The sequence below is a fragment of the Branchiostoma lanceolatum genome, chromosome 3 (assembly GCF_035083965.1).
Source record: "Branchiostoma lanceolatum isolate klBraLanc5 chromosome 3, klBraLanc5.hap2, whole genome shotgun sequence".
NCBI lineage: Eukaryota > Metazoa > Chordata > Leptocardii > Amphioxiformes > Branchiostomatidae > Branchiostoma > Branchiostoma lanceolatum.
The window spans coordinates 21312268-21334250 of record NC_089724.1 but is presented as its reverse complement, the minus strand read 5'-3'; the positions used below and the strand labels follow the sequence as shown (position 1 = coordinate 21334250).

The window sequence follows — 21983 nt, the reverse complement described above, 5'->3', positions numbered from 1 at the left end:
GTGTCCTGGCTCTTGGCCTGTATTCTTCTGTAACCTCTTCTCACTTCTGGTTTATGGGAACGAACACGTCTGCCCTCAGACCTGTTTCTTCAATTCAGTTATTTATTAACTACCTTCACCTAGAAGGTTATGTTTTCGTCAGCGTTCGTCTGTGTGTGTGTGTGTGTGTGTGTGTGTGTTTGTGTGTTTGTGTGTGTGTCGGTGTGTGTGTTTGTGAACACGACAATATTATAACTCGAGAATGCCTGGATGGCTTGTCTTCATACTTGGTCTGTGGGTAGGTCTTTTGAGACCTCGAAATGATTAAATTGGGCCCCACTAGTGGCTTGCTATGGTACTTCAGCGGAACTTCCGGGTTTGATATCTCGTTTCTGGACATACTATGGTCATGATTTTTGAGTGGTAGCCGTTTTGATGTCCACCTAGCACGTAACGAGAGAATCCGGGAACAACGTATGTTTGATTCTTTTTATTGAACTTTATTTTACATAAAATACATAACATATAGTCATATACAATACATCATATGTAAAAAAAGAATGCATTAGAACGTAAAGAGATATTTATTGATGTGAATTTCGTCCATTACTCTGCATTGTACTATCAACTCTTGTGCAGGCACTCCCTTCTTTGTCCAACATACGCGTCTATTATAGACAATTTGCGTCCAATATGACCTTTCCACAACGATCCTCTGACCAATTGTTGTTTATAGCTCTGACGTGTCTTCTCGGACATAATATGTTGATTTCGTTTGTATCTCCTTGATTTCCTGAATCCTGAGGGCCCTGTCATGTGAACGCCCACGGTCCCCTGTCGACATGTCCATGATAACTTGTTTTAAATGTCGACGTCACTACTGACGTCGGGAATCAGGCCTGTCAATCGCCAATCTATATTTGACACGCAATGCCGGAGGGCGTGTCTGCTGTAATAAGTACGTATAAAGCAGGCTGCAGCCAGCGGCGACACCACACTCACCACATCACGCTCTTCTCGTCGCGCCCGACCAATAGCTCAACCGCTGAGATGGCATCGCGACTGGCCCTGGCTCTTCTACTCGGACTCGTCATCGCCGCTTTTCCAGGTAAGTAACACGCCGTCGTGAAGCAGGTTTGTTGTTTATAGCTGATTTTGTACAACTTTCCCCACCTCTCTCTATAGCTAGAGTAAATGGTTGTAATGCTAGAGCGGTCCAGCTACTAGTACTAAGTTTTTCGAAGTTGATCTGAATCTTTCTCGTCTTCTCCACAAGTTATACCTAGATTCGCATTTTCGTTCACAAATAGGGTACCACTAGACATGTTAGTCGCAGGCCGTCACAGCTGAAAAGTTTTGGGTGGACATTGGGAAACGAAGCAAAGGTACATGTATAGGCGGATACTGGCGGTGGGTTATTGAGTCAGGCGACATGTACATGTACATTATCTCCAATTGCAGATCTATCGGTGGCAAAGTAGTATCAAAAGGGCTAACAAGTGGCTTTTGGTACTGGGCGGCGCCCTTTTCATGCTGCCTTGCCACCGATCGATCTGCTTGGAGATGAACTGGAGGTAGAATAGCCTCCTTTGCAGCACCGACGTTTAATTTCGGGGGGGGGGAGGTGGTAGCGTTGTTTCGCGATTTTCAAGTTATCGGGACCAGGTTCTTTAACTGAGGAAATCGTATTGCCGCAAAAACGTCCGTCGGCGCCGCCCGGGAGGCCTGCATGTGGGAGCACGTGGAAGAAACGCGTGCCTAAATATATATAAACTGATTACAAGCATGGAAAGGCAAGAATAAGCGATAGGACAGTTTAGAAAATGACACCTTAATTCATGTAGTAGAAACGTTGCGCACTTGCAAACATTTACAGCTACAACATACAGCAATCTCTATCAAACTTACTACGCTGGCTAATAAATGGTAAACATATGAAGCCATGTATGGCATGTAGGGAGACATATTTGCCAGGGGAGTTTGGTCACCATAGGATACCATATCCCCACACAGCTGGAAATAACACCATTGCCGCGGGCTCACTTAGCGTCCTCAGCAGGTTCTACGTTTCTAAAACGTGCTATTTGTGCCGACTTCTACTATCCAGAACTCCTTAGGGCCATGTCACACATGTGCGTATATTAGAGTGCGCACGAGTTGCGCATTAACATTTTTTAGGTTTAAGTAAAGTTTTCGGGGAGGAAAGTGCTTTCTGCGTTAACTCACCGCTGTGCAGCCTAGTTATCGAAGCAAGGAAATGACTTCTTGGGCTGCAAACCTAAGGCCACACCAACTTAATCTTATGGATGACATCCGCGCGCGCATTGATTTTCGCCTGTTGTCACCAAAAAAAAAAAAAAAATCACCTACTCCAAGGCTACACAGAACTCCGGAACTTGCCGACTTAGATTGCTGCAAAAGGCTAGCATTGTGCCGGCTTATCGGGAAACTGGGGGCGTATGTGGATTGGTATGCCATCGATGTTGGCTAGGGGGATTTTGCGTTTGCACAGTTGTACGAGAGGATCGCGGCGGCCAGCGAGTATCGTCCAGACAATTTCAAACACGACCTATCCAGAGTGGCTCTCACACGTTTCTTTTGCAACAATGAGAGACATGGAAGAGGAATTGAGGGATTGGCAGAGGGATTTGTGAGCGTAAACCATGGAATGCTTAATATGGAGTTCAATGCCATGTATGTTGAAACTGCCCTTCTGGGTGTATATGAGTATTCTCATCACAGTCATATATCATCCACAGTCCTTGGAGCCAAATACCTTCTAATAGTCTGCTATGATGAACAAGACAACCTACATGTACTTCCAAGCAGAGGAGTGGGTCCGGCAGGTTTTTGACGTGTTTTTAGGCGTTTTTGTCGGGCTTTCTACTTTGTCATGGTATTTTTGTCTCTATTTACAAAAATACCATGACAAAGTAGAAAGCCCGACAAAAACGCCTAAAAACACGCCAAAAACCTGCCGGACCCACTCCTCTGCTTGGAGAGTACCTACATGTACCTCCTACAAATAAACTGTGTTCTGTGGTTCAATTCCCAATACCAGCTTTGTACTAGTAGCCCTGTGGTTTAGCAGCATTTTTTTTGCAGGATTTTTCTTTTTTTCGCCCGCGCGCATTAGTTTTGGGGTCTCCAGAGGATGTCATCCATAAAATCAAGTTGGTGTGGCCTAATCTAGACCCAAAAATGTTAATGCGCAACTCATGCGGACTTGAATATACGGACAAGTGTGATAGGGCCTTTAGGAAGGACTGCTGGAGGCTTAACACACAGTACATGTACAATAGAGTAGATGGTAGGTGTAGAGGGTCGCATGAACCGTGATAACAGGCGGAGCTAAAGCCCCGGTCACACATAGCCGACCATGGCCTCCCGAACACTCTCAACTTTCCCCCAAACCATGGCTAAGAGTACCGTTAAAAGGCATCCGGGGCTTGGTCAGGAGTAAGTCACGTACTGGTTGTCAAATGGCTGGGGAATAGTTGGGACATGGTTGTCATCAAAAGGTAGGCGTGGTCTAAACTTTGGCTGGTCAGACTGCTCCCGACTACCGCCAACCTTGTTTGGCTAGCGGTCGAGGGAAGGTCCTGAAGCAGCTCACGCCGGCGTACCCGGTCAGAGGGGCTCGTTTCTGGTAAATGTGCAAAATGAAGCGATATCTAGGTTCGATCAGAAATGGATCAGCTTATTTGTTTATATAAGCACATCTACCTTATATTTATGGTTTAAGCAAATGTCTCCATTTGTGATCGCGAAAAAAGGACAGTCTATTTATCATAAGAACTTTATTTATTTCATTTTATTTAAGAACTTTAACCCTTTTGTGTGACTTGCGTTACCGATAACGGACAAAACGGAACGCTTTGGCATTTTTCTTCACAAGAATTTACAATTTTGGCTCCATCTTTTGAAAATGATAGGAAGTACGCATTGACATTTAAAAACAGGAAAGCTCTCTTAGTCTTACACCAACTCACTTATGAATTACGCAGAAACCATCAAATAAAAGAACGATACAGTCATTAACGTTACCGTAAAACAATCTGTTCAGCGAGTTGGGTTATAAATGACAGCAAACACTCATTTTTGTTCCTTTAGAAAGCCAGAAAAATGTTAAAACGTAAAAAATCAGCTATTTCCTGTCTTATATGCGGCGAATCTAGATAGCTGATATCATGACCGTCTTACTTAAATGGTATTGGATGTTACTGAATTTGGCGACAGGCGGCATTAACCACCTTACACAGTGTACAACTTACAAGGACAGTGACGGGAGCGATCCTACTTGATCTGTCTTGAGGGCCTAGATGGCCCATGTCTTCTCCGGCGACAGCCACTGTTTAGTGGGAACAATCCCAGCCATGGCTATAATTTCTTCCAAGCCCTCAACCAATACTACATGTTTTCGTGAAACATGATAAATGTTGTGGGATTATTTTAAAAGAAAACGTTGGTGGCCGTAATTTGGCTCGTTCAGCGACCATAAATATGAATGTCAGCAAATTTGGTGGAGATCTACGGTAGCCCTCTAACCGTCTTTGGTGATCGCTGAGCGCTCATTGTGCGATCCTCGGGCGACCTGTGCGATAGCTGAGCGCTTGTTCGGAGACCGCGTATCTCAGGTTATATATACATATAATATAAAGTTTGTCATGTAACGTGTTCGAGCACCTTGAACACTCGTCAATAAGTGTTACTATATATTTTGTTTTATCTTAGAAATTCTCTGATTTAAGGTAGTCGTTGGAGATAGTTAAATGTGTCATGTGTATTCATTCAAATGGTATCACCCACGGCTTTAATTGAAATTGATCAATGAGGAGAAAGTATGACATGACAACAGAATTCACACAAAAATTCAAAATACATTTCTTATTGAAATTCATGAAGAGGAAGAAGAACTTTCTTGCGCAACAATTGTAACGGGTACAATGTATGGCAATTTGTAGATACATTTCATGTGAACTATCGTATTCTCTTCTACTCTAGGAGAGGCGCAAGAAACTCTCCCCGGAAACTCCGGGCAGCTCCTGGTACGTAAACGCTTCTATCGTAGTACGAATCACCAGGTATGAATCAGTCCATGTGTGTTGGACTGACTCCGATCTTCATAATTACATGTACGTTTACCTTCACGGAAGAAAAACATGTTGTCTTCGCTCCGTATCTTCTTCATACTCTTCTTCTTCATTTCCAAACAAACAGTACAGGAGGTCCTGTGGTGTTCCATTACAACTACAGTATGTAGCAAGTGGCAGGACAACGTACATGAATGTGTTTGAGTAGTTAGTTTGTCAGGCAGGACCACGTGAAGGTAAACATTATGCATTTGCTTGCAGATGTTACCTTTCTAGTTCAAGTTTATTCCCTTCACGTAACGGTATCATTGGTGTTGTTGTTCTTTAAAGCACCATGGAGGACATTTTGCTGGAATTGAAAAAGACAAGTCATATTCTCCACATCTCACAGTATTGAGTTCTACTTACATCTATAAGCACGCAGAAAACAACCCATGCAGATCCGCCTATTCTTAAAACATCATTTTATTTTAAAAAAAACAGCCAATATTCTAGTTCTTTCCGCGTCAACAAACGGGTTGTGTTTTTGACACTTCAATTCGCTGCAGACTTACACGTCTTGAAAAGATCCTTGATTGAAAAGAACATTGACGTCTAAGCTCGGAGAAAACAATGCACGTGATGAGTACGTAGGCGACAGCTGTCGGACGCACCGGCTTTTAGAACCTATTTTAGAGGGTTTTTAGAATCGATAAAAGAGATCATGTAAAAGGTTATTTTCTTATTACAGGGAACGACAAGTGATGAGCCTCTACCAGTCAGTCTGGAAGGACACATCGAGCTGAGTAAGCGCACTTGGACCCTTCCAGAAGCACGAAAATGTAAGGAACCCGTGTTTTGCTGTGTGAAACAACATGATTACTGTACATCTTCCTTTCTTTCTGCCTGTTTGTCTGCCTGTCTGTCCGTTTGCTTTTGTATCTTTCTGTTTTTCTGTTTCCTTTCTTTCTTTCTTTCATTCTTTCTTTCTTTCTTCGCAATTGGACGTTTTTTATGCAGAATATTCATCAATTAAAACTGATCACTGATGTACGAGTTACCCGAAGCTGTCAGTCCCTTTGTGTTCAAATCGCCTGACATCCTGCGTCATATTTCCTTCCTGCCTCCTTATGTTCAATTGGTCCGAATTCCTGTTTGTTTGGCATGCAATCAGACGAGTTTCCACTCAAGGCTGTTAATATCAGAACACTTCCTGTAAAGACTTCTTTAGAGACATCCTCTTGATCTTCATGAGCATGTTTCCTTTATGAATATATTTCCTTTTGACCTTTATGAATATGTTCCCAATGACTGTGATCAACTCCGTTTGTTCCAGGCCGTAACCAGTACTGCTGCATGCGGCGCTGCGCGGGGGACTACTACCCCTTCATCATCGGCGTCTACCACGTCAAGGGCGGCGGCCGCGGCAACCACCGGGGCTGCTGGTGCTACCGCCTGCCGTTCTAGGCCACCAGGAGGCACTTGACAGTGCAGAAGAAATGTCCCCTAAGGAAGTAATGATATGGAAAAGTTCTTAATTCCTCGTCCGAACATAGCGGCGGAATAGAAATAATATTCCTACTACGCAAGATGTTAATAAAAAGCATGAACCTCTTTAATGTGACAAAACGAATTGCAACATTACATGCTATCGGATTTAAAGTCAAGTTTACATTGGTTGTTATGATGTTTTCATGGGGAACGGAAACTGTCTCAATAAAGGGCATATTGACAAACACGGAACTCTCTGATATCGTCACTGAAAACAATTCACACTGAAAACTGAAAAAGCACCATTCATTGTTGCATGCAGTTTCAGCATTGTAATTCCGCCTTGCGAGCGTATTATTTGTTCTCAAAATAGATGGTTATTTGGTTTGCATGACAAGCAATCGTCTGCACTTATTCTGGAGTCACATGTTGCCCGTGTTCTCCGGGGCCCAGTCGTTTCTGTGGCGGTGGAGTTTGAGGAGATCTGAACAGTGCGGGTAGATTACAGTTAGATTCAACCGTTCTTCTCTTCTAGGACCCATAACTGGTCACATAACAGGCACACCGCACTTAGTCGTTACACACCAGTTACTGCAATCCCGGTGACGACTGGGGAGGGAGACGATATGAAGAGATCAAGGAAGACGAAACTACTACAAAAAGACAATAGCGAGCACATAAAAAAAACTATAATCAGCACACCAACATATATCTTATAATCACCCACACCTCTTCACATGTATGCGTGCACATAATGCATTGTCTTGTCCTTTACTACAGACTCGGCTTCATTTTAAGATCATGAAATATCAAACCATACACCATAAAACATCCATATAACAGCTCCAGAAAGCATCGAGCTGAATGATAAAGGAATAGACATGAGTTCAACGGCTCTTATCCTGTAATCCCACAACCAAAGAAGAAGTGCGTCGTAGGACCCTTGCAGCACAACATTTGAAGCTGAAGGTGAAGGGAACGCCTGCCCCATGGCTAACTAAGGAACTACGAGAGCTTATTTTTCTCAGGGACCACATGTTTAGAAATGCCAAACGTTCAGGTAACTCCCAAGACATGGCTGAATAGCTGAATATAAGTCAATGAAAAAACGCATAAACTAATTATGCCGCGAGGCTAAAAAGATCATGCCACAAATTCAATCACACAAGGGTCTAAGGAAGGGCAAACAGGACTGTGGAAGGCCATTCGAAATCTGCTACCAAGAAAAACACAAAACACTATTACTTGTATACAACACAACGGTGAGAATAATACCGACAAGACAGGTATAGTAGAAGGTTTAAATAATTTCTTTCGTAAAGTCATCAATGACTTGTACCATTCGATCTCAAGTATTGTTCACCAACTCTCCCCCATGCAGTATGTCAAAAAAGCACTTTTGCTTTCAGCCGTATCACAGACGCTTTCGTCATAAACCAATTATCTACGCTTAAAGTACGAAAAGTCACGAGACTTGACAGTATTGATAATAAAAGTGGGACCGCATATTCTTGGTCCTCCCCTCACAAAATTATTCAATAACTCGGTGCTTGATCACAGCGTGGTTTTGCAAAAGCTTCAACATTACGGGGTTGATGATATGGCTTGCAAATGGTTCTAAACCTACTTGAGCGGGAGGATACAACGTACGTGCCTAAACTCAGCAAGTCAGCATTATCCTCAGCAATCAATGTCGCCTGTGGAGTCCCACAAGAATCAAGTCTGGGCCCACTTCTATTTATCACATACATATTTTAATGACATACCCAATTGTATACAGTTCTGTAAGATAGCCATGCACGCTGACGACACGGTCATATACTTCTCGGCACGCAGCATCGACACACTCGAGCAGGCAATACAGAGTGACTCAGCCGGACTCGCTCAGTGGTTTTCTGCTAACAAGCTATCTTAAAATCCAACAAAATGTAAAACAAAGCTGGTAGGATAATCAAGGGCAAACGACATACACAATAAGCTACATCTCACTACTACTCTTGGCTAAGTTGATACCTTTTAATACCTCGGGTTCAGTATTGACAACAAGTTAAAGTGGCATATTCATATTGAACAGGTTAGAATGAAGTTAGCTCAAGTGATCGGTGTAATGAAATGACTAAAACTATATCTAAATAGACAAGCACTTCTCACAATCTACACCGTCCTATTCCTTCCATACATATAATGTTGCAGCACAGTATGGGACCAGGGGAGTAAAGGGAATCTGGGAAAATTGCAGAGACTTCAATGCAGAGCGGGGCGGGTGATATTGGAGTGCAATCGCTACACGTCTTCTGCGACCGTCTTGCACACACTTTGATGGACTCTAGTAGCCGACTTACACAAGAGAACCAAAGCTACACTAGCACTCAACGGCATGACCCCTCCCATCTTACTGCACTGTTCAGCCAACTCTCAGACATTCACACTCACAATACCCGCATCAGAGCGGCCTCCAACTACTTAAAGCGAAATCTGAACACAGAAACCAAGCCTTGTCGTGCTCTGGGGCGACTGAAATCGGCAAGAACACTTCAACTCTTCAAACGACTATACAGAGAAGAACATGTGATTTAAGATCCTTTTACTTCTCAATGAATCATTATGCTTTCTTCTTGTTTTCACTTGATAATATGATTTGACGTTTAAAGTGACCCACATTTTTGACACATGAGGTTTCTTATGATTTACAGATCGATATGCAAATTCCACTTCTTGTTATTTTACTTTTAAGTTTGGTTCATTGTTTTGATTCCCCGTCATTATGTTTTGACTCAATACTTCAGTTATTATCTAATCATGATTTCTTTTGTTTGATGAATAGTTATATTTTCAAGTTAATCTTTACTCCTGTATTATTTGTTGCTATTCGACATTTTTATTGTTGCTATGTATTTCTATGTAAGGGTTTGAACCCCCCAGGAATCTTTGAAAAGGGGATATGTATTTCTAAACTAAAACTAAATGAACAAGGAAAGACAGCAAAACTGGAAAGGTAGCCCAACAAACCACTGCTCTGTTTATTCTTGCTCAAACACATTCGGCATATATATATGGTGACCAGCCCCTGTCCACCCACTTGCTAGTATGATCAGAATGTGTAAAATGTATCCTTTCCGTATGTAAATCCTTACAATTTCTTGTCCAATAACAGACGTTTTCATTCTAATAACTGGATCTTAAAGTATTCACCATTTGTTAATTCTGCAAAATCCACATATCTGCGAAGGTGTACGGGCAACCCGTATCAAAGCGTGTCATTCTCTTGTGTCAAAGCCCGCATGCGCAAGGAGGAACATATTCTGTCACAAAGAGACAATTAAGCAAGTCGTCTTGACGTACATCCTGAGACGACTTGCACAATTGGGCTTAATGGGATTACGCATGTGGGATACTTCGGTCACTGCATAGAATAGTTTGTTCAGCAACTTATTTTCGTGCCTTAGATGTGTTGTATAAGCACCCAATCTGGTACAAAAGAATCCCGTCCTCTCCGTCCCCAAAAACCATTTGTCTTGTTAGTTGAATGGTAGCCGTATGGGAAATCATTTTCATATAGTATCAGTGCATCACTGCAGTGGATGTTAACGAACCAGCCCATCGCACAATATCTTACGAATGAGGTTTTATGTAATGGATTTCACTCCAGCTCATAAACAGCAGCAATATCATGTGCGAAGGGTAAAAACATTTCCAGGTAAATATTTTCTAACACAACTTATAAAACAACGATATATACATTAAAATATGGTAAAGGCAAATCGACACGGAAAGGCAACACCTGTTCTTAACACTTTGAAACAGCGCTCTGTGAGAGGTCACTGAACTGCAGCCGACTCACCCCGAAAGGCGGTTGCATAAGAAGGCGCATTAATACACAAAGCGGAAAAGGTCCGCCATCCAAATCCTACAGTCTAAAAGCCGACATATTTCTACACCACACAGCACAGTTTACACATGAATGCCTCTCAAATGCGACTTTCTACCCAGTCTTCAAGACTGTTTTGGCCGCACTACATTTTGTACCCGCACAGTATTGAGAAATACTGTGTTCTGCGACCTTGAACAGGGGACCTCTGGCATTACGTCCCACCCAAGAGGATGTCCCTAACCGAACTCCTTTTCGTCTAGTGATGAAATAGGTGCAAAGTGCTTTTCCTAAGGGCACAACATTTGGGGTCTGCTAATATGAGAATGTGTTTAATAGCTGAGAGAATTCTACTCACATACCTATCGACCACATACACTTTTCTAGACCACCTACTCAATGTTACTCGTAAATATCCTCAGACGTTTGTCTCGGACCTGGTGCGATACAAGGAAGGGGAACTGTATCGCCTTTCTTGTTCCAGTAATGCAGTCAATCTCACAACCTCTTTCCTCAGTCGAACGATTTCCCTTCCACGTGCCTTTGCCCGCATCGTTTCCGCACGAAGTTCATCGTCTCTGGCTTGCAGCCGCGATGTCAGGTCAGCTACAAGACCTTCCCCAACGTTAACAACGTCGTCGTCTTTATCCCCTCCAAATGTGAACAGTCCTGATTCTGACGACACTTCGTCCGAGGATCGCGAGACCGCAGGAGACATGGCGAAAAACTGAGAAAAATCGCCTGAAGGCGCAATTTCGGGTGATGACAGTGTGGATTCTTGTCCCAGCGTTTCACATGCCCCGGTTTGTTTTCGAAGCTGTGAAATCTGCTGTAACAAGGCCCGTTTCTCCAGTTTATGTCGGTCCTCTTCTACACTAACCTTGTCGTGCATTTCTTTCATTCGTGACCGCAGCATGGCGAAAGACGCTTGCAGTTTTTTCTTGCTTTCTGCTTCCTTGGCAAGTTTTATTCTTAAATCGTTTATCTCCCGTGTCTGTTCGATGTACCTGCCCCGTTCTCGTTGCAGGTCTTCTTCAGCTGCGTGTAGCTTAGACTGCAGGTCTGCAGTGATTTGCTGTACGCGAGGACTTTGCCGCCATTCCTGTCCAACTGCCACGGGTCTGCCTGGTGTGGTGTGCGTCTGGTGTCCCATCGATTCGTATTCTGCCATTTTCCCGTGGCTGGTGAAGAGATTTGGTTGACTGACACTAAGTCCTCCCTTGTCATGGGCTCCTACTTTGCCTTGTGGCATTCTGTGTGTGTTTTTCACTGTTTCCGCATCTTCAAATGAAAGACTTCTCCGTGCAGAGCTGTGGGTCATTCCTTCTTTACCTTCGTTCAACGTCTCCAGTGACATGTGTCGCCGCCCTGTGGTATTGTTCGCAGTGTGTAAACCATTTGTAAAGGTGCTTTCTGTTAGCTCGGCATCAAACCTTTCATCCGCCTCTTGTAGCATTTTCTGGAGAAAAGCTACTTCTTCTTCCAACTCCTTTTTCTGCACATCTTTTTCTTCCTGAACCTGTCTCAAGGACGCAATATCCTCCTGCAGGCTCCTGTTTTGATCGCTTTCATGTTTCAGGCGATTTTCTGTCTCCTTTAACAATGCCCGCATGGTGGCCAGTTCGCCCAAATGGACCGGGGTGGTTGCGGTAACTTTCAAAGACACATTCTTCTCGTACTTGTCTTTTATCGCAGTGAGTTCCTCGTGCATGATTTTGCTTCGCTCTCTTTCCTTACGAAGGTGATCTTCCACCGCCCCCTGGAGATGATGGGAAGAGGTAGATCCCTGTTCCGCCCTTCTCAGCCATTCCTCGACCGCATCTTTCTGCAGCATCTCCGTGTGCCCCTCCTCCTCGGGACTTCCCCCACACTTGCTCTGCAGTAAGACTTGCCGTGATGAGCCTACCGTGTCTCCTACCTTCTGTTCATCTTTTGCTAAACTTTCTAGCTTCATTTCCGTGTCCCTCAGCTGCTGACGGAGAGTCCGGACGACTACCTTGTCTCTGCCGAGCCTGTTCAGTGCACTGTGTGCGGAGGACAGTTGTTCGCTGAGCTGGTGGATGTTCAATGATAGCATCGGCCAGAACAGTCCGGCAGCCGGCCGGGATCTGCAAAGTTATCAGACATGGCAGGATAAACAAACAACGTAGTTTCAATTTAGGTACATCTTCAGCATACCCAAGTAAATGTAGACTTCGTTGTTTCAGTTATGAAGAAGGTCAAAGCTATAGACATAAAGAGTGCGTCGGTACAAAAAAATACAAAATCCTGCATGTCATTCGTAGAGGGGTCTGCTACAGGTATTTGGTCTTCAATGATTCACCATAGCAGTTTGATTGACCGTTACGATTGGCTGACTTTTGCGAGAGATTTCATATCTTTATGGCTGTATCGTTTTATTATTTATATCTTGTGTTAGTTTTACTTACTGGTCTGTTATGTTTGGTTATAACAACCACCTGTATTACTCCAATAGTTAAAATTTACCTGATAGCGATGCTGTCGATACTTCTTTCAAGTATGCTGATTTCACCCGCGACCCTTTCTATATCAGCCAACAGTAAGGCCCCATCTTCGTCACGTGACGTGTTGTCAACAACCTGCTGCACACATTTCTGTGACGTAGACATCTTTGAGCGGTCAGTTCCCAGGTTACCGCGGTCCGAAAACTGTGGGGAACAAGAAATATTTAAATCTAAATTGCCAACGAAATTCTAAGGAGACGCTAAACCCTTAAACTTGATAAATGTAAAAAGGAAAAAAGTGCAGGACAGATTAGAATGTTATAACGATATGAATTCAACATGTTTTCCCAACCCTATCATGGTATCTATTTTTACAAGAACCTTTAAACAGAATATAGACATTTCCTATCCTACCTTGCGGCCATCTGTTCCCCTCTCTTGATGGTGACTGAGCTCTGGTACAGAGAAAAACCGATGCATTTTGCCTGTCATCCAAGAAAACGTAAAACTATCAGAAACTGCGAGTGTTAAACAGTGTGTTACGAAACAAATACGTGTAATGAATTTTACGATGAAAGAAATCTCAAACGGTCAAACCCCTGCTTTATCAAATGTGTAATGTAGAGGTTGATTTAGTTTTACACAACCAACTCCATCACTGAATAAAAGATTAACAGCATTCACAATGAAGTACTTACGTCGGTAATTATGGTTCAACACACTACAGGTAACCACTACATGATAATACAAACTTTTCTTAATGTTATATTTGTAGGTTTCTCAACGCTACTAGTCTAACCCAATAAAAGAGTCATGTGCGTAGCTGTACATGGCTTTGATGATACCATTTCCAACAAATCAGCCTAACGTTATTTCAAAATCTGAAAACGGTAAATTAAAAAGAGAATATTATACTTTGTCACACTCTGCAACAATACATTAACATACACGGTATAGTTGAATAACTGTAAACTCGGTGCTCTGTGTTGTTGTAATCAAAGAAGTTAGTGTGGATATCTAACTATCCTGTAGACACCCGAATGGGTAGAGGAATAGCATACTGGTACAAAAATACAGCAAACCACGGTTGGGATTTCTTTTAAAACATGACCCACTTACAAACCTACAGGCAATGTTATTGCAATGTGGCCGATGCTTACATAAGCACTGATACTATAGAAGGCGTGTCGGATATTCGACTCTCCGTCCTAAATCAAATAACAGTCTTATACAACAGTCTACTAGATTGCCTAATTCCAGAAAACGACAGAATCGTGACGACCGGGACAGCCCAGCGCCTCCCACCCCACCCCAATTAATTATAAAGTGAACGCACATACACACGAACAACGTAACCACACTATTAACCCATGTTGACATAAGCTATCGTTTTTCCACACGAACTACTGCAATGGCAGGATGCCTCTGGCTCCCAATAGCAAGAGGGGGAGGGGCGAAATTAATCCGTTCTGGTTTAGTCACTGTCCTTGGTTTCCCACGTATGAAAAAGGCCTATTCTTTCAGGTAGAAGTCAATGATATTTCGTGATCCTTGGGGTAAGAGTAACGTCGACGTCAATGGATAATTTACTCTCGACGGAGGTCTGGAGAGATTAACCTTGGCACAAACCTTTCTGGACGAGCATTATTGAAATTTGAGATGTTTTCATGGTCAGGGTACTTCATAACCTCTTCTTTACTTCTTTGCCCGCCAGTAACCCTGTGAAACATGCTGTCAATATAGCAATATATAGGCAGTATGCTTTCGTTGCATTTAGCTTAATCGACTCCGTACCCTGTGAAAATAACACGACTTATGCTAATATTTACATAAGATTTGGCTAACCCAGAAAAGACTGCTGCAAGGCTTGTACTACGAATACTGCAAGTAAGACAGCATGTGAACAATGTAACGTCTCTCTGGATTTTAAGCAGCTAAGGACGCATACATATATAGATCATGTGGACATTGGTTCAGTGGTCTATAACACCAGCTGGAATTTCACCGTAATGCTAAAGTAAATCAACAATAAAACAATGCGGTATCCAAGTTTGTCGTCGGCTTTCTACCCGGACGTAACCTTAAGTCCCACTGTATAGGTCATAAATATTGTTTGTAACATGTAGTTTGGACGTGAAGATGCATTCAAAATGGCGTGAACTAGTCATTCGGAGATGAGAACTGTTATGTGTACGGTGATAAGTGTACAGTTGGGGGCGTACCTGCCCTTTCATCGACCTTTGAATCCAAACACTGGTACTGAACAATGCACTTACAATGGACACTTTAAACTAAATTTGACTTGTACTTTCTTAAAGTCATGGACTTCTATCAAAAGAGTTGGTATTTGAGCTTTCGCTGTACCTTTCTAGTAGTTGCAGCTCCCCGCTGTCTTTTCTGCCTTCCCTCGGGGATGTTGTTGTTGGTGCCCTACATGTACGCGTACCTAGTAGCGACACCTCAAAGGCAGGTGTAAGGAGAGAACTCAACGTAACAATTGTGTTTGAACACTTGATACATTGTTTGCTTATTGAGACCCGTTGTATTCGCACGGGCCGGTGGTGTGTCCATGTATGCTCAGGGCTTTTTTATTGGAGGGGGGGGGGGGGGGGGGGGGTCGCCTACTGACCAACTGTCGAATTGACATCATCTGAAAAATTCTGTCCGCGTTGTAAACGCGATCTTCATAGCATAAATTCTGTCCTGGACAGGTAATTAGTAAGATATGAAGTTTTGTCAGTGCTCCGGAATTTATTCTTTCCCTATGTTTCAACAGCAGCAGCTCTCTCGCAGCGAACACACACACACACACACACACACACACACACGTACGCAGACGTACGCAGACAACCCCTCCCCTCACCCACTCACTCACTCACGCACGCACGCACGCAGACGACCCCTCTCCCCACTCATTATTATCCCTATGAAAAATGGAAATTTGTTTTTGGCGTGTCTGTGTGTCTGTCTGTGTGTCTGTGTGTGTGTTTCCGGACTATTGTAGTCAGCATAACTCAAGAACCTCTGGATGGATTACAATGATATTTGGTATGTGGGCGGGTGTTGTGAAGCCAAAATTCAAGGTCGATTTTGGGCCCCCTGGTATGTGACCTTGGTACTGCAGCAGCACTTCAATTTTTGTATCTTTTGAGCTGGACGTACTATGGTCTTGATTTTTTGGTGGCAGATAGCTTGTGATGTAATTAAGAAATGGTGTAGGTTTGGGCCCCCTAGGAGCTTGCTCTGGAACTGCAGGGCCGTTATTGTGAAAATCTTCTAAGGAGAATATATGAACAAAGGAATAACGGATTTCCATGATATTTAGTATGCAAGGTAGCTTAGACTGAGATATACACAATGAAGTGCAAATTATGCTAATTGGGACTTAATTTGCCTAGATAATGAGGAAAATCTATATTTGCAGTGTTTTCCATTATAAGACTCAAATACATGTAACATATGTAGTTAATGGAAAGTGGAACATCAACAGATACCAATTATGAAAATAAATTCCTGATTTGCATAATTAATGCAAAAACATCGAAATTCATCAAATTGGAAAATTATAGGACTGTCAATATTGCAACTTGTGTAAGTTAGATAAAGTTGTTTATCATTAAGCATATATTATGTAAATGTGTAAGTCATTTGCATAAATAGTGTTGTTCATGGAGATATGAGGTCGCGGAACTCTTGTTTAACCCTGTCACAGTTGTGCGTATATACAAGCCCGCATGAGTTCCGTATCAACATATTTTTGGTTTCGGTTAAGTTTGCAGCCAAATAAGTGATTTCTTAGTTTCGATCACGAGGCTGCACAACGGTGGGTCAAAGTAGAAAACAACTTTTTCCCCGCAAACCTTACTGAAATCAAAAAAAAAATGTTAATGCGCAACTCATGCGCCCTTGAATATACGCACAAGTGTGACAGGGCCCTAAGTCAAGTGTTTGCGTCGGCAGTCTGACTCAGCAAATGTCAACACCTGCCGCCTCATCATGAACGGTTCAATCAAAACACTTAAAAGCATCGTCGCGTTGGAGCACCGCCTACGCTGTTCTATAACAGGCCTTCTTTCGTTAGAGCTTCCGTCATTGATTGGTTCATCGTGGTAAACAGTTTACGGTGTCTTTAACGGTCTAATTTGTGTCCTTCTATCGGGTAAGAAACATCGGTAGAAACATTGGGATAGAAATTTGGCTGTAAGACTTCCGATCTACTCTCCAAGTAGAGGGGGGGGCAAGATCGTGACCGTTTTATCATATGCCCCGTTTTTCGTCCGCTATCCCCGCCAACAGGGAGAGTATTCCGATCTAGCTTCGCGTTGAGTAAATTGTCGAATTAGATACCAAACTGCCGTCGACTATTTCAACCCCTTCGTGAACCTTGTGCAATTTCCACATTCCCCATAAATGTTTAACGGTCCTTTTGTGGCGTCGTGCTGGGGTAAAGGTCAGGGTGTTGGGCCCAGAACCCAGAGGTCCTAGGTTCGAATCCCCTAACATGCCCCCGACGTTGTGACCTTTGGCACGCCTTTCCTCACATCACTCGGGTGGAAAGGGCGTTAAATGCAGGTACCGTGTTTGAGGAGAGCCACACATCGAGCACGTTAAAGAACCCACCGCACTTATCGAAAAGAGTAGGTGTCCTTCCGGTTTGAGTGGATCAAATCAATCTGCCCGGATATGCAGCTTGTACTCTTCAGTACAAACCTGGTGTGTAACGCCATGAGGCGGTTTACCGATATGCAATTCCAACAGGCAAACAAAAAACAATTCAGATATTTCGGAAATGGCATTGGTTTAACCACGCGCATACTCGGTTGTTTCATTGCCTTAAGCTTCTGACTTTGCTGTCAGCATACTTTATTCAGAGACAAAGTTAACATCTACTCTCCTTCCTCTGCTCGTGCGATCACGATAAAACCTCCTATGTGCGATCAATCATGTTCCTCTATTTGTGTGAACGCCTACATTCGGCAGCGATGCCCTCTTGCGAAAAGCCATAAAAGTACAACTACCATTAACATGTGGACTAACTAACCCTGGCGACCTGGCCTGTTTTCATAATTCATATTCACACATATGTGTACACTATCTCTCTCTTGCTCTCTCTCTAGTTAGTTTTCTGCTAAAAGGGGAATGGTTTTGTTCAATAATATTTCCTTGTCAATGACATGAGCGCAAATTGTGATTGAACTACGTACATAACTTACACAAATTACGACTTACCCAAAACTCTACTCTCCAAGCAGAGGAGGGGTTCCGGTAGGTCTTTGACGTGTTTTTAGACGTTTTTGTCGGGCTTTCTACCTTGTCGTGTTTGTTTTATTAAAACATTACCAGGTAGAAAGACCGACAAAAACGCCTAAAAACACGTCAAAAACCAGCCGGAACCCCTCCTCTGCTTGGAGAGTAATAATTAGGTCCGATCTTGGTTTCTCCTGATCTGAGCTTGTTGAAACATTTTTTTCCGGTAGAACGTTCCAAGAATGAATCAATCCAAAGGGATTTGCTTCAAACTCCAGAATTTCAAGTGCCCTGGATTTCTTCTAGGTATTCTTCGGACGACTTGGAAAGCTAAAACATTTTCCATTTCCTGTAACGTCATTGGCAGACGGTCGTGTAGTGCTGTCAGTAAACCCAGCTCTGTAGGACATACTGCACTCGCTAGGAGTCCATTCTGTTAGTGTTCGGAAAGTAAAAACGTAAACCAACGTACAGTGTAGTCTTTGCCACAATTTGTTCTTGTGTATCACTTCTTCCAACAAAAATCATGTTCATCATAACCTATATTTTAGTCTTACAGCAGTCAAGATTTGACAGGAACTGGCATTTTTTTCAATCTAAGTGTTCAGAATTTCCCTGTTCGCTATACCCCTGAACCGCTGGGGGTTAATGTCAGTCCTGTGGGCGTGGGAGAGGCCCGCGGCGGGGAGAACTGTCAGTCCCAACCCGCAGGAGCCTCCCTGACGCTGCGTGTCTCGTTCATGGCGTGACGCAGTGCGCTTCTTCCCACCTGTTCCTCCGTGTTATCATCCTCGGTGGAAATAAACCATAATATGGGCAGGTTGTAGACTTCTCCCTGTAGGCACCCAAACATGACAACTGTTCAAAGTGCTTGTGTTGCCTGTTGTCCCAACCAAGGAGGCTTTATATAAAACTATATGAAACCTCCTTGTCCCAACACAGAAGACGTTAAGTATGTTAAATTGATAGTGAATAACTTTTATTTGCAAATTCATGCCCGTAGGCTAATTGCAAGGGTACAAACAGTAGACAGGGTAACAATGGTAACAAGTGTTTATTCTATGCATCTAAATTAAAGCCTATAGCTGTCACGTGTATATCAAATACAACAGGTGTACAGATTCTATCTATGCCAGTCATGAGTTGTGGACTGTGCACATCTATTAAATTGGCAAGTCATGAAAACGTGTATGTGCCAATACCTTAACCGGCTTTCGAGTACATGGCAGAGTTTGACAGCTGAAATCATTGCCACTTTATACATACAGAATTGTGGGGAGTAAAGATCGACTAACTGTTCTGTCTGTTCGTCTGTTTGTCTGTCTGTTTGTTTGTTTGTTTGTGTGTTTGTCTGTCCGCCGATCTGTCTGTTAACCACCATTCATCTTTGCTACGTTTGGTTCAGTAATTACTAGAGGCAGAACCACACACAACCCAATCCAACCGAACTCCTGTAGGACCTGTGTCGTTCGTTTGGTAAGAAGTGTATGTATGAGTAAGAAGTTCCTCCTTCGTGGACTTTAGACTTGTAGTACTGCATGCCAAACGACATGACTCAGGGACTCGCGCGGAGCTTGTGACTAACCTGGGGGAATTGTCCTCCCCCTGACGACGTGACCTTACACTTGACGAACAAAAACCTGCTGGGTATGAACTATTAGTGATACAGTGCTACACTCGTCTGAGGTTTTCCCGCGTGTTTTCTGCTTATGGTCATAGTTTACAGACAATGACATACAGTTCTGAGAGTGAGACAGGGTACCTAAATCTAAATGGAAAACATATAACGCTTCCATCCGGCAGTTGATGGTCGTCGGGACGTCCACTGTCAGCATTTTCCTGGTTTTGAGGAAGGAAGCAGAAAACAAATCGGTAAATTCTGGCACTAGTGGCAGAATCGAGATAGTGTGGGGGATAAAAACGATCATGTTGCGGGTGACAAACATCCCGGGAGAACTTGACGTCTGCCGTATGAATGCGAAGCAACTCTTGAGTCACATTTTCACTGGCTTTTTCACTAACAACTTTTTCACTAACAACACACTTTTTTACTAACAACAACTGTTGTCATTTTCACTAACAACAGTTACATCATAGTTTTCCTGCCAATGGCTGCTGTGTGATAAGACTTCAATTGACAAAATGCAGACGTCCTAAAGGCGAATTTGTGTGCTTTCCCGTGAAAAAGAGAAAGGGGTTTCCGTGGCCTAGCGTCACCACCAGCCGCGCACACTGAACAGAGGTCAAAGTAGTTCACGTGAAAAAAATTCTGCCACGGGAAATAGCAACCGTGCTGGGATGGCTCAGTCTAGGACAGTTCATAAACTTGTCTACAGGAACGTTCTGTTTCCAAAACATTCTTCCCTTTAAGTTACCGTGTCGCCTTGTTTCAATGTACACACCGTAACAATGATGATTCATCAGAGAGCTTTGTTTTTTCCGCGCCAGGGTTTAGTGTTTATCAAATCTGTGTGGTGTACCAGGTGTTGGGGCAACACCACGTGCCCTCACTGTGGGCGACCCTCCCTGTGCATGTAGCTAAAAGGTTGGCTGGAATGTTGATGGTACATGGAAGATAAAGTTCACAAGGGACACTTGGAAATGCTCTCTTTCAATGTCATGTTTTCTATTAAAGGTTTCGATAAGAGAGTTTAGTCAACTTGGCCTAAGAAATTACAACCAAACTTTGAGTCTTGAAATTCCTATTCGCATAATAGATTATATGATAGACCTGAACGTACATTTATGCATACAAACGTCTTTGTGCAACACAAGTAAGGCACAAGGAAGTTGGTCTTAGATTACTTTTATCTGATATTATTATTGGACTTGCCTAGTTTGATGACAACTTTGACATGAATTGGCTGTCAATTTTGTCTTCTCTACACAATTCTCTACTTTTCTAGCGTCTCTGTTAACTTTTATTCCCTGATTCCATAGTTCATGGTATAAGAAAGAACCGATAAATCAGTAATCATGCTAGCAAAGGGCTTTCTTCTGACCGGAAGTTAGCGTCACGCCTGCCAAAGGAAGCCGGAAGTAGCCCGAGCGCTGCCTCTGCATGTATTACAGACCGTCCCGGGACGTAGTGGAGGTAGGGCCTGTGGTAACGGCCGGTGGTGACACTGTTGTTTCTGTCATACGGGGTCAACCCATGCCTTCTTACTACCTAGAACATGTCGCGTCTAATGTTTGGATTTCCAAGCGTGGTGTGTCTGCTTTGTTGGAGTCTCCCCGTTGTCGTTAGCGGGTTCAACCTCGATACAGAGCGGGCTGTGGTACGCAGCGGGCCCGAAGGAAGTTACTTCGGTTTCTCGGTGGCGATGCACAAAACACCCGAGGGACGGAAAGTGTGAGTAGACGTATCTATTTATCTCTTAGCGCAAAACCTTGGGACGCAAATCTGGGGGAATTACCTTAAATGAGTCGTGATTAGAGGGTACCATTGTCTATAATGGCTGTCCTATCTCCACAACTACTTTGGTGCAATTTTCGCGCCCCCTTTGAGCTCCTGCGAAGGTATGCATAAACTAGCGTACAAGAGCGTTGACACACAGGACAACAGTAGAAAGGCATGTGTCGGTTCTACCGGGACCCAGGGGACGGTGCCCTGTCTGTCACGTCAAACTTCAGCTCTGTACGTCGAACCAACGTCTGGCACCAGCCAAGAACAAAATAGTCCACCCTATAGACGGAGAACGTTGTTAGCGGTGCTTGTATTCAACAACAGTTTTGTCGCACAAAAAAGTTGTGAGATTGTTTTACAAAGCGCGTACGTTGTCACCGCGCTATTATTGTCCCCGAAAATTGTTATGCAAAGTAAAAAAGCTCGACTTGTTTAGACAGTGCCTGCCCGACTCC

At 43.3% G+C, this 21983-nt stretch overlaps 3 protein-coding genes and 1 long non-coding RNA gene across 4 annotated transcripts in view; 2 read left to right on the top strand and 2 right to left on the bottom strand.

The window, feature by feature from the left end:
- The first annotated feature begins 98 nt into the window (after positions 1–98).
- LOC136430999 (uncharacterized) lies at positions 99–6789 on the top strand. The gene is made up of 4 exons (XM_066422176.1): positions 99–1087; positions 4984–5027; positions 5803–5893; positions 6388–6789. The coding sequence occupies exons 1-4, from the start codon at positions 910–912 to the stop codon at positions 6516–6518; spliced, it is 444 nt and encodes a 147-aa protein (XP_066278273.1). The 5' UTR covers positions 99–909; the 3' UTR covers positions 6519–6789.
- On the bottom strand, positions 2257–3166 carry LOC136431000 (uncharacterized). The gene is made up of 2 exons (XR_010754963.1): positions 2986–3166; positions 2257–2788 (listed from the first exon to the last, which is right to left on the bottom strand). It is a non-coding gene; the product is annotated as an uncharacterized lncRNA (long non-coding RNA).
- A 2741-nt stretch (positions 6790–9530) lies between the features above and the next one.
- LOC136430990 (myosin-9-like) lies at positions 9531–15358 on the bottom strand. The gene is made up of 4 exons (XM_066422162.1): positions 15240–15358; positions 13290–13360; positions 12898–13079; positions 9531–12518 (listed from the first exon to the last, which is right to left on the bottom strand). The coding sequence occupies exons 2-4, from the start codon at positions 13353–13355 to the stop codon at positions 10829–10831; spliced, it is 1938 nt and encodes a 645-aa protein (XP_066278259.1). The 5' UTR covers positions 13356–13360; positions 15240–15358; the 3' UTR covers positions 9531–10828.
- Positions 15359–21195: 5837 nt separating this feature from the next.
- LOC136430988 (uncharacterized) overlaps positions 21196–21983 on the top strand; it is a 31727-nt gene continuing 30939 nt past the window's right edge. Inside the window, exon 1 of the mRNA XM_066422160.1 lies at positions 21196–21474. Coding sequence (XP_066278257.1) covers positions 21299–21474 — 176 coding nt within the window. The 5' untranslated portion in view covers positions 21196–21298. The remainder of the gene's footprint in view (positions 21475–21983) is intronic.

What these genes read in the sequence shown, in the direction of transcription:
- LOC136430999 (XM_066422176.1), top strand. Translation starts at nt 910, where the DNA reads ATGCCGGAGGGCGTGTCTGCTGTAATAAGTACGTATAAAGCAGGCTGC. An exon ending in CGTCATCGCCGCTTTTCCAG is followed by an intron (nt 1,088 to 4,983) that starts GTAAGTAACACG and finishes CTTCTACTCTAG; the next exon opens with GAGAGGCGCAAGAAACTCTC. An exon ending in CCTTCCAGAAGCACGAAAAT is followed by an intron (nt 5,894 to 6,387) that starts GTAAGGAACCCG and finishes CGTTTGTTCCAG; the next exon opens with GCCGTAACCAGTACTGCTGC.
- LOC136430990 (XM_066422162.1), bottom strand. Translation starts at nt 13,355, where the DNA reads ATGCATCGGTTTTTCTCTGTACCAGAGCTCAGTCACCATCAAGAGAGG. An exon ending in GGGGAACAGATGGCCGCAAG is followed by an intron (nt 13,080 to 13,289) that starts GTAGGATAGGAA and finishes TGTTCCCCACAG; the next exon opens with TTTTCGGACCGCGGTAACCT. An exon ending in ATCGACAGCATCGCTATCAG is followed by an intron (nt 12,519 to 12,897) that starts GTAAATTTTAAC and finishes ATAACTTTGCAG; the next exon opens with ATCCCGGCCGGCTGCCGGAC.